Source organism: Triturus cristatus, chromosome 1_1 (assembly GCF_964204655.1).
Source record: "Triturus cristatus chromosome 1_1, aTriCri1.1, whole genome shotgun sequence".
NCBI classification, from domain to species: domain Eukaryota; kingdom Metazoa; phylum Chordata; class Amphibia; order Caudata; family Salamandridae; genus Triturus; species Triturus cristatus.
The window spans coordinates 247,264,677-247,277,139 of NC_140579.1; the positions used below are offsets into that span (position 1 = coordinate 247,264,677).

The 12,463-nt window shown below is 48.8% G+C and overlaps 1 protein-coding gene across 4 annotated transcripts in view; it reads left to right on the forward strand.

Annotated features, from left to right (window-relative positions):
* Positions 1-12,463, forward strand: part of LOC146870081 (TERF1-interacting nuclear factor 2-like) — a 119,481-nt gene that overhangs the window by 85,189 nt on the left and 21,829 nt on the right. For 2 of the 4 annotated variants that reach the window (XR_014969071.1, XM_085627818.1), the window contains one exon: positions 6,354-6,427. The exons of the other annotated variants lie outside the window; for them this stretch is intronic. Coding sequence is in view for 1 of the 2 variants with exons in the window: in XM_085627818.1 (XP_085483944.1) it covers positions 6,354-6,391 (38 nt within the window). In the remaining variant the exon portion in view is untranslated. The remainder of the gene's footprint in view (positions 1-6,353; positions 6,428-12,463) is intronic. 4 annotated transcript variants of the gene reach the window in all.

Here is a 12,463-nt window from a genome sequence, read left to right on the forward strand (position 1 = left end):
AAAAGCCAGCGCTCGACGCCGAACATGCCTCCAACATGGAGAAGAAAAAGAGAAGGCTCGAGGCGGAGATGGAGAGAATCCTTCAAAGGAAGAAGGAGTTCGACGAGAAGATGAAGAAATTCACAATCCCGACAAAACCACCGGTTATCGTCGAGGTCGAAGAGCAGGACGAGTTCGACGCTGAAGAGCAGTCGAAAACTCCCGAAGAAGAGGAAGATGATCTCTACTATGAGGGAGAAGAGGAGGTGGAACAGCAATCGAACTACGGCTCTGCGCCGTCGTCGACGCAAGACCTGGAATGGCAGGACCGCGACACCGAAAATCCAGAAGAGCCCGTGGAGACTTATCCTTCGAGGCCTTCGCCGCCAGATGATATTGGGGCTTACAACATGGTCGTAAAGAGCGCGGCTGCAGATTTTGGCGTGAAACTAGAGGAGGAAAAACCGAAAGCGGACTTTTTACTCGAGACACTGCTCCCCATTCAAACTAGGAGCCAGTTCCTCCCCATGCTTCAGAGTGTCATGAACCAGGGGAAGGAGGCGTTCAAGGACCCTGCAACATGCAGATCCATCACACCCAGAACAGAGAAAAAATATAAACACTCCTCTCAGGACCCTCCATACATCAAGGGATCTGTCACAGCAGACTCCATTATCGCATCTACAGCCAGAAAAAGGGCCAATGTTCCGGCAACCTCTGGACCACCTCCTGACAAGGAGAGCAGAAGGATGGACCTAACTGGCAGAAAAATAGAGAGAAACGCGGCAATGCACTGGCGCATGGCAAACTCCAATGCACTACTGAACAGGCACCAGTACCAACATTGGGACGAAATGGGGGACCTAATCAAGCATCTCCCTGAGCAATACCAACAAAGAGCTACGCATCTAGTGGAAGAGGGCAAGAATATAGCAAATTCATGCCTTAAAACAGCATTGGACGGGGCTGAGACATCAAGCAGACTGATGGCAATAGGAATCACTGAAAGGAGACAGGCCTGGCTCAGAATTTCAGGATTCAAGCAAGAGGTACAGAACAACATCCTGAACACCCCTTTCAACGGAGAAACGCTGTTCGGGGCACCAGTCGATGAGAAACTCACCCAACTCAAAAAAGAGAATGAGACGGCGAGGTCCATGGGGGGCCTGCAGTTCAGAGGTATGAGATGAGGTACCCCGACACGGAGACCTTACGGAAGGGGAGGAAACCAGCCGGGAACGTCGCATCAAACATTCCAGCAAGGCCAGGGTCATGGACAACAGGGGCAGCAGAAACAGAACTGGCAGTACCAGCCTCGGGGCCAGTCCTTTCGCAGTAGGGGGAACGGACGAGGCCAAAGAAGAAGAGGGGGAGACCAACCCGCCTCAAAGTGACTTCGCACGGAGAAGGGTGCTCACCCACAACATCCCTCCAAGGGTAGAGCACAAAGGAACCAACAAAAGAGGGTTACACGAACCAAACGCCTACGAGCATGCAACACCGGTGGGCGGCAGACTCATATTTTTTCTCCAAGAATGAAGAAAAATAACAACAGACAAATGGATACTCAACATCATACAGTACGGATACTGCATAGAGTTGGAAAGGAGACCCCCAAACAAAAAACCAAAGAGAAGGGAACACTCAGGACAAGAGCTAGCACAACTCGTAGAGAAAGCACTACAGCTACTCCAAAAGGAGGCCATAGAACCGGTACCTTTCAAAGAAAGGAACAAGGGAGTGTACTCAAACTACTTCCTGGTACCAAAGGTGGACGAAACACTAAGACCCATCCTGGATCTACGATTCCTAAACAAGTACGTAAGGACGCAAAAATTCAAAATGACATCCCTACAAGAATTACTCCCACAAATGAGAGACGGAGACTTCATGTCCACCGTGGATCTCAAAGATGCCTACCTGCACATCCCAATGAACAGGCAGCAAAAGAATCTGTTAAGTTTCACCGTCAACAAGGATCACTACCAATTCACAACCTTGGCATTCGGTCTAAAGTCCGCACCAAGGGTTTTCACCAAATGCCTTGCAGCAGTAGCAGCGTACCTGCGGAGGGAAGGAATTCACATGTATCCTTACCTCGACGACTGGCTAATAAAGGCAAGTTCACGCGAAAAATGCGAGGAACACGCACAGCGTGTCACAAGGACACTGACAAAGCTGGGGTTCTCAATACACTGGGGAAAATCATCAATAGAACCAGAACAAGTGAAGATCTTCCTGGGGGCGCACATCAACACCGTAAAGAGAACGGTGATGCCCAGCGAGAAAAGGACACTAGCCCTGCTGAAGGAGACGCGCCTCTGCCAGAAGGGGCGAGCTCTGACAGTGAGAACAGCGAGGAAGATCATGGGGATGATGGCGTCATGCATTCACCTAGTTCCCAATGTGCACCTACACATGAGACCATTCCAGGAATGGCTGCAACAGAAATGGTCACAAGCAAACGGAAGTTGGGAGGATCTAGTGGTTGTAACGCACGCAGTGCAAGAAGAGATAGCATGGTGGAACAGGGAGAACATAACAATAGGGAAGCCCTTAACACCACCAAGCCCAACAGTGACCATCACCACAGATGCATCCCAGATAGGATGGGGAGCACATATGAACAAGCTCAGAGTGAGGGGTCTGGGGATTCCAGCAGATGTGGTCAGACACATCAACTATCTGGAATTAAAGACCGTACTGCTAGCACTGAAGGCCTTCCAGAAAAAACTACAACCAAAGGGTGTTGATACAAACGGACAATACTACAACTATGTTCTACATAAACAAGCAGGGAGGGACACAATCGTTCCCCCTGTCCAACCTGGCACACGAAATTTGGAGATGGGCCATCACGCTCAAAATAGACCTGCTGGCCATACACCTACCGGGGAAGGACAATGTGGAAGCAGACTGGCTCAGCAGGCAGACTTCAGCATCCCACGAGTGGGAACTCAATGGGCAGGAAACGCAAAAACTATTCAAGAGGTGGGGCACACCGACAATAGACCAGTTTGCAACACACCTGAATGCAGAATGCCAAAACTTCGCATCCAGACAACCAGGAAAACTATCCCAGGGGAATGCCCTATGGATAAGTTGGTCAAGAACATTTGCCTACGCTTTTCCACCGATACCACTGATACACAGGGTACTCAACAAGTGCAGGACCAGCAACATGACGCTGATCCTAGTGGCACCACTGTGGGCAAGACAGACTTGGTACTCGCAAATAGTGGAATTGGCACAGGGGCCACCACACAAGTTCACAAAAAGAAAAGACTTACTCTCCATGCAGAACGGAGAAGTTCTACGCCCAGAGCCAGAGAGCCTCTGCCTAGCGGCATGGCTCCTGAAGACATAGAGTTCGCACACCTTAAGCTATCTCAAAGCACTATGCGAGTGCTCTGGGAGGCAAGGAGACCGACCACACGGAAATGCTATGGCGAAAAGTGGAAGGGGTTCACACTGTGGTGCAGAAAAAATAAACTGCAAAATAAGTTGACAAGGGAGTCAACGGTGCTTAGATACCTCACGCATCTACTAAAAGCCAAACTATGTTCGTCTTCGCTAAGAGTCCACCTAGCGGCGATTGTGGCCTACACACGAGGTGAGACGGGAGAAAGTTTCTTTACGTCACGAGTAGTAAAGAGATTCATGGAGGGGGCAAAAAGGATAGCGCCACCAAAGAGGATTACGCCGCCGGCATGGAGCCTCAACATAGTCCTGACGGAACTTATGAAGGCGCCCTTTGAGCCCATCCACAAGGCCTCACTACAAATGCTGACAATGAAAACAGCCTTTCTGGTAGCAATAACCTCGCTGCGCAGAGTGAGCGAACTGCAAGCGTTAACGCTGCAAGAGCCCTACATCCATATACACAAGGACCGAGTCGTAATGAGGACTGACCCACATTTCATGCCTATGGTCGTGTCAGCTTTCCATATGAACCAAACTATACAAATACCTAGTTTCTTTCAAAACCCAGTCACAAGCTCAGAGAGGGCACTACACACTCTAGACGCTAGAAGAGCGGTGATGCACTACATCGAGAGAACAAAGGAGCACAGGAAATGCAAGCAGTTTTTTGTGTCCTTCGCAACCAGCTTCCTGGGTAGACCAGTAACGAAAAGCACCATCGCGCGATTGATCGCACTAACAATACAATTCTGCCACAAACAGGCAGGGCAAGAGCTAACGGAGGGGGCACGGGCCCACTCCACAAGAAAGAAGGGAGCAACGATTGCCTTTCTGGCAAACACACCCATTCAAGATATATGCCTGGCGGCAACATGGGCTTCAGTGCATACGTTCACTAAGCACTACTGCGTGGATATACAAATGAACAAGGAAGCACAAGTAGGGCAAAAGGTGCTTCAACATATATTCAACGACCAACGCTCATCTTCCACCCAGCCGCCACAAAGATGACAAACCGCTACAAAGTCTATGCACAGCATAGTGAGTCCAGAAAGATTCACGCTGCAAAACGAAAAGTTTCTTACCTGTCGGTGTAGTTTTGCAGCTTGAAGATCTTTCTGGATTCACTAGCGAACCCACCCACCTACGCCAGAAAGATGAGGCAGGAGAGGAAGGTGGAAGGACAGAGAGTAAAAGAACAAAAGAATACTGAAAGTGGATACATTGAAAAAGGAAAATACTAAAGAACGCCTAGGGTTAAAAAAAAAACAAAGGGGAAAAAAGAACCCGAAGATGGCGCCCCAAGGTGGGACTTCCGCAGGAAGCATGCCGACGTCACGAGAAGTACACTAAATGATGGGACGTCGACGCCCACCTGGGCTACAAAAAAAAAAAAAAAACACAAAAGAGAGACTACGATTTCGGACCCAACCACCAGACCACGGAATAATGCACAGCATAGTGAATCCAGAAAGCTCTTCAAGCTGCAAAACTACACCGACAGGTAAGAAACTATTTGTTACTTTTAATTGGAGTGTATTTCTCAGAAACAAGCAGGTACTCTGCTAGAATACCCATACTTCTATTTTTCCCTTTCAAGGAAAAGGTATCGAATTGGTTAATGTAGACTTTTAATAATGTGCTAAATTATTTTGCGTTAAATTAAAAGATATGAAATAAAAAGATATGGCTTTCCTAACAAAGTGCAAACACATTTATACTTTGAAAAAGTGCTTAGGAAGTTTGGGACAATTTAGTGCTCATTATTTGAGTGGCTTTCCCCCGGAGGAGAACTAGGAATACAGGTACATAGCTATTCCATCTACATCTGAGGTTGAATAGGTAATTCAGAAAGGATTAGGCTTTGTGTATGAGGTAGGATAAGGTGCTTCATGAGAAAGAATGGATCAGATTGAGTGGGCAGGAGGGCTGAGACGTTTGTACCTCTTGTGGGTCATGGATATAGGAGAGAGATGATTCGATCTGACGTGATGGCTCCTAGGAAAAAGAGGACAGCTGTGCTGGGACAGAATAATTGCGGGGCCCAAACAGGTTGTAATGCTGCCTGACTTGTTAGTTGGAAGTCCTGCCCATTGGGTGGCACTGCCTCCAGTTAAGTTTGGCCTGAGTCTACTCCATTCTTTGGATGTTTCATAGGACCATTTCATTTACCTTAAATCCCTGAGAGCAGATTCGTTGTTTGGTATCCCTGATGACACCACCTCCTTTCATACCCAGACTTAGACCTAGGCATATATATAATGTGCTGTAACCCTGACAACACTCAAACCTGAAATATAGAACCTGAAACTATCGATAATTGCTAACGTACAGTCTTTTCCTGGTGCTGCTCCTTTACTCTTATGGTCTGTTCCCAAAGGGTGGTCCTTTACCTTAGTCCCTGAGCACTGGCGCTCCCCCTTTACATTACAGTGTTGCTGTCCCTTCTCAGGATGAAACTTAGTTTCACAAAATCTATTTATCCGGGTCAGTCCCAGGGCTGATCTCATACCTGTATATCCCAGAATGCTAGTCCTTCCCAGAGGCACCAGAGGGCTGACATCCACTTGCTTGATTACCCAATTAATGGCCCATGCGTAAGTTGATCGATATACCCTATGGAGTCTTCTCCCTTCGCTGGACTTCACCATGAGCCAAACCCCATACATCTTATTGGTCCAATTTGTTGCCACAATTTCTAGATGGCTGATCCCCTTCACCTGTAGCATACCAAGTCCCGTTGCATCCCTCAGCTTTCATGCAGCCCTGCCCTTTTCACTAGTGAGTATTATATACTTTCTGGGTGCCTGCCAGGGATACACTGTTCCTTTGATATCTGATGGTTGATCCTGCACTAGACATGACAGAGGGTTGATCCTTCAAATGCCTCCAAAGGTCTTGACATTTTTGCCTTTGGTTTCCTGTAAGTCGGTTTTGTTTTGTATCTGCAGGAACATTCTTCTTCGTCCTTTATGCAGTGCTGATATAATTCCTCAGAAGACTTACTGCTGTGAATCATCCACAGGTATGGAGCAGCTCTGTGCATTTGGCACACAAAATAATATATGATAACTGTATCATATTTACATAAGTTCTGATAAAAGTTGCTGACTGTAGGAGAGTAGGGTCTGCTATCCTATGGTCACCCCAAATTTTTGCTTTTTGCTTCACTGGTTTTTGACATATTGAGGCTGTGGGCCTGCCAATCAGACCCCCAGCCTGCTGTTCTCTCTACTAAATTAAAACTATGCACCCTAGGTGCATAACCAATTGGAAGTGGATCACCCTGTCAGCCCCTGTACCAGTGTACACTAGGTACCCAGGGCATTGGTGTACCCAAGGCCTGCCAGGGGCTGAAGCATGTATTATGCCACCCCAGGCTTGGCCTAACAATTTGACACAACTGGCTGATCACTCAGCTGGGGTAAGTTGGTGTAATCACCTCTTACTTAGGTGTAGTATACCTATACCTAACCTTAAATGGGACACATGTTAACCTATAAGTCACTCCTATGGCAGGCCTTAACAATCCTGAAGGCAGAGTGCTTCATTCCATGTGAGATGGTGCTCTGGCATGAGCTGAGCCTGTCTGCAGTGGTCGGAACAACTTCCTTCTACTGTTTCCAGATATTGTCATACCATATACTCTTAAGTGCATTATGAACCTCGCGGTTAAATGCTATCTTTGGTTTGGCTTTATCAAAACATGTCGAGTAAGGTGTCATACGAATTGGAATACTAACCCCTCGCCAATTCTGGCGACGGGGTTAGCATTCCACCCTTCTAGAGGGACACGACATGTACAGTACCTGAAACCCGGGTAAAATCAGACATAGCCTCAGCTCCACAAAATGGATGCTGCCACCACAGACACAAGTCTGCCCTCCTGCTGCTGGGAGTCCTTCCAGCTTGGGAGGTGTGGACAAAGGGTTTCCTGCCAGGGGAGGTGCATGCACCACCCCAGACAGGATTTTGTGTATTGGTCAGGTAGGGCTTGAAAGAAACCAGACATGCCTGTGGCTCACAAGGAGCCTCGGTGCATATGCCAGTTCAAACCGGTCCTGGGGCACACCAGTCCCGGGCCTGGGGCGAGCTGGACAAAGGATTGGGGGTGTAACCACCCCCCTTCCTGGTCCCACCCATAGGGAGGGACCTAGCAGGTAGTCCGGCCCCTAGAATCCGCTTAAAGGTAGGAGCTGTGTCCTAAGACTTCAGACATCCTGGAATCAACTTGAAACTAAGAAGAAGACGGGAACTTCGACATTCTGCTGCACAGAAGACTGAAGGAAATCTCCCCTGTGGTCAGGGAGTGACCACCTTGCTAACGCAAGCACCATCCAGCGAATCAACGTCTGCTTTGCCGCCGCCTCCCGCCGGAGCCCGAGCCCAGAGACTGACAAGACCTGGACCTCCAGACCTCTCACCGCCCGATCCACAGTCCCTGAAAAGAGGAGACCCGTGGAGGCAACGAGACACGTGGAGCCAGCCATCTTGGAACGACGACGACAAGCTGCAAGTGCAACAACCGAGGCTCCCTCCAAGTTGTGCTTTGGGATCTGAGAAGCCCAACCCTCGAGCAGCATCTGCACCAAAGGTGAGCCCCCCAGCATCTCCACGATCTGCGTGGGGCCCTTCTGCATTTTGCCACTCAACGCGCCTAACCGGTTGCTGGCCCGCTGGCTAGTAGCCATCTTGGCGACGAACTTCACGAAATACACCGCTGGTCTGGTTGCTCCAGACTGGCCCTTGCTCCCCTCCAAAGGAGCAGTCCTTCTGACCTTGCTGGTCAGAACCATCAGCTTATTTCATCTCCTACAACAATTGCTTTTGCCAAGGCTTGTTTGCTTCGATCAAGCCGCCGACACCGCCGACAGCGAGAGCCTGCGTGGGACAGCTCGTGAACCGACTCCTGGACGTCGTCGACCTCCAGGGACCACGTGGCTGCAGAGACAAGCTACACCTTTCTTCCTGTTTGCACCCGACATTGCCTGGTACCTACCTGGTGCCACGCTGGTCACTGGCTAGTGACTGTGAACACTGTCCCCTCTGCTTACAGGTCTTCAACATCTCCGATCCACTCTTGGATCCACCGCATCTCTCCCGGACCGACCGCCTGCAGCATCTTTGTCTTCAGGCTCCACGGAACAGATAGAAGAAACCCGACGCACTTCGAGGCCTATGCACCCGCTTCCTGTGGGTGAGGTAAAGCTGGCACTCCTGTGCCCAAGTGTAGTATTACATCTCTAGTGCCTGTGTTCCAAATCTTGAGTTCCTAGTCCATCCGGAAGATCCTCTTTGCAGTAACTTTGTACTTTTTACGCACCCATTGAAACCTATGGGAGCACGCGTGTGACTATTTGCTCTGCACACGCCACCCGTGGACCTCCTGGTCACTAACTGAAGTTAGCTCCTTGTAGGCCCAGCGATTAGGCCTTTTCCCTTTTCTGTTCGTGGTACTTATACCACTATTTTAGTATATGGTTCGAGCGGCTACCAGGGCCTATCCATATAAAGTGCAACTTCTGTGTATTCTACTGTAATCTTGTTTGACGATTTGTGCTCCTGTGCTCATAAAGAGACTAGGGGTTACTTTGAGAAATAAATACATATATATTTTGAATTTATATCTGTGTGGTGTCCTTTCATTGGTATAAAAGGGGGTTGCATTTGGTAAAACAGCTGGCTTAACACGCTTCACGAGTTTAGCCTCAAAGACTGCTTAGCCTACGCTACCACTAGGGCAGCTAGTCCGAAAAGGTTGACTTACAACCACACCATAAGGGTTGCTTGGCATGGTACAAGGTGGTCACTTTAACTAGTGAACATCATATACCAGGGCAACTTCTCACACTTGTGAGCAGCGGTTGGATTTGAGCTTGCTGTGTTTTACCATTGTAATCTCTTGGTTACCAATTGAAAGATCACATAGGTACCTGTAGGTACATATAAAACAAGATTAGATATACATAAGTTCTACTGAACTTAGTTGTTGTAGAGAAAAGGGAGTAGCACACCCTGACTACAACTACTAGATAGGTTTAGTAGGTAAACCCAAGTGTAGGTAGATTGCAACACATCCACCCACACTTAAGAGCAATGGCTGGGGCAGAGGGGTCCACTGTACCCATCTCTGTTGAGAGTGACCCCCAGAGGGCACCATCCATCTTTGCTACCCTTAACCAGAATGAGCTCAGGCATTTGGCAACTCTTAGAGGCCTTAAACAGCCCAAGAACCCTACCTCTGCTGAGCTCAGAGAACTCTTGCAAAATGATGAAAATCAGAGAGAGCTCAAGAAAGCTTCCCTGTTAGCCCCCTTAGGGTCAGGAACAGGAGGCCCCCCTTCTGAAGATGCTACAGAAGTACCCCTTTCCAATCGCCATCCCTTAGATGAGAACCATACTACAGAGGAGGAAAGTGGAGAGGATACAGAGAGTAGTGATGATGAAGGGAGAACTAGCCCAGTGCCAAGTGTTATACTTGGCCCAGCTAAACTAAGGCTATTGGGGACTGACAATGGGATCATCCCATTGGATCTCCCCAGTGGACTTAACCAGGGGCTTGGGAGGCAAAGGAATCGCTCAGGTGACTCTAATGCTTCTCATGCCTCTAGAGGCTCTCAAGGTCACTCCAGGAAAAGGATGACCACCCCTCAGAGGAGGGAACATGAGGCCAGAATGCAGGAAGCCCAGCTGAGGATCAGGAAGCAGGAGCTAGAGGTAGCCCTGATGGAAGAAAAACTGAACAAGGCTAGGCAACCTAGAGAGAGTGGGTCTATACCCACTGGTGGCAGCATTGTCCCTAAGGACAAAGATAGGGTCTTTGATAATAGGAACCTGTCTAAGGTTGTGCCCCCCTACAAAAGTGGGGATGACATCCACAAATGGATAACTGCTCTTGAGAGAGCCTGCAAAGTACAGCAGGTTCCTGAAGACCAGTGGGCAGCAATCCTCTGGCTCTCCTTTGAAGGAAGAGGCAGAGACAGACTCCTCACTGTTAGAGAAGAGGATGTCAGAAATTACAGAGTCCTGAAGAGTGTTCTAGTTGATGGGTTTGGCTTAACCACTGAACAGTACAGGTTAATGTTCAGAGACACCCAAAAGACACAGACTCAGGACTGGTCTGAATATGTTGAATGTGCCACTAAGGCCTTGGAGGGTTGGTTGCTGGGAAGTAAGGTATCTGATTTTACAGGATTGTATAATTTGATGATGAGAGAACAGATTTTAAATAACTGTCAAAACCAGCAACTGCATCAACACTTGGTTGACTCTGATCTGACCTCTCCCCAAGAATTGGGAAAGAAGGCAGACAAATGGGTCAGAACCAGGGTTAAGCAAAAGAACCAGAACCAGGGCCAAGGGGGTGATCAGAAGAAAACAGACCAAAAGGGTGGAGATCAGAAATCTAAAGACCAGAAGTCTTCAACAGGGCCCCAAACTACTGCTAAGGAGGGTGGGTCCAAACAAAAAACTAAGGGAAAGAAGAAAGAAGGTCAAAAGAAACCCTGGTGCAATCATTGCAAGAATACAACTCAGTGGACTAGTGATTGTAAGAAGGGTGGAGCCCCCAACACTGTTGCCCCTAAGGCACCTGCTCCCAGTACTACTGTTAGCAGTGTTGGTCCCCAGACAAAGGGTGTAGTGGGAATCACTATGGGAACTGAAGGAGATTCTGACTTAGACAGAACCCTGACACAGGCAGTCTTGATCTGTGATGGGGACATTGATTTGTCCCTGACTGTGAGCCCCAGTAACCTGGGCAAGTACAGACAGACTCCTTTAATTAACGAAAAAGTGGCTCAAGCCTACAGGGACACATGTGCCAGTGTCACTATGGTGACACCAGGCTTTGTGGACCCTGGACAGTACATACCAGGTGAGAATTACCTGGTGACCAATGCCAGCAATGCCACTACTTCACATAGTGTGGCAGTTCTTAACTTCTCATGGGGAGTGGTAACTGGCCTCAAAAGGGTTGTGGTTAGTGCAGACCTCCCAGTAGAATGTTTGTTGGGCAATGACCTAGAGAGTTCTCTATGGTCAGAAGTGGAGTACAGGACTCATGCAGAGATGTTAGGTATATCATCACATGTCCTTGCTGTGACCAGGTCACAGGCCAAAAAGTGCCTCACTGAACCTCAGGTCTTGGATCCTGGAACAATGGACCAAGCACCTACCAAGAAGAAGAACAGGAGGGTCAAGGCTGTGCCTTCCCCCCTGCCTCAGAGTGATGATCAGCCTTCCCAGGAAGCTGATCTAGAGGACCCTGAAGGAACTGTCCCTGAAGAGCTTGAACCTGATCAGGTTGAGTTTCTGGGGACAGGGGGACCTTCAAGGGCTGACTTGAGGCAGGCTCAGTTATCCTGTCCCTCTCTTGAACCCCTCAGACAGCTGGCTGCTGCTGAGGCTGCTGGGAATGCTCAAGGTACCCATAAAGTGTATTGGGATGAAGGGCTCCTTTATTCAGAGGCTAGAGACCCCAAGCCTGGTGCTACCAGGAGGTTGGTAATACCTCTGCAATTTAGGGGCTTCCTTCTTACCTTGGCCCATGATATTCCTTTAGCAGGACACTTAGGCCAGAACAAGACTTGGGACAGGCTTGTCCCTCACTTTCACTGGCCTCACATGAATGAAGATACAAAGGAGTTTTGTCGCTCCTGTGTGACCTGCCAAGCCAGTGGCAAATCAGGTGGCACAACAAAGGCCCCCCTAATACCACTACCTGTGGTGGGGGTCCCCTTTGAAAGAGTGGGAATAGACATAGTGGGTCCCATGGATCCTCCCACTGCATCTGGGCACAGATTTATACTGGTGGTAGTGGATCATGCCACCAGGTATCCAGAGGCAATTCCCCTTAGGACCACTACAGCACCTGTGGTGGCCAGGGCCCTGCTGGGAGTATTCTCCAGAGTGGGGTTTCCTAAGGAGGTAGTATCTGACAGAGGTACCAACTTTATGTCAGGATACTTGACAGCTATGTGGAAGGAATGTGGTGTCAACTACAAGTTCACCACCCCTTATCACCCACAATGCAATGGGCTTGTTGAGAGATTCAACAAGA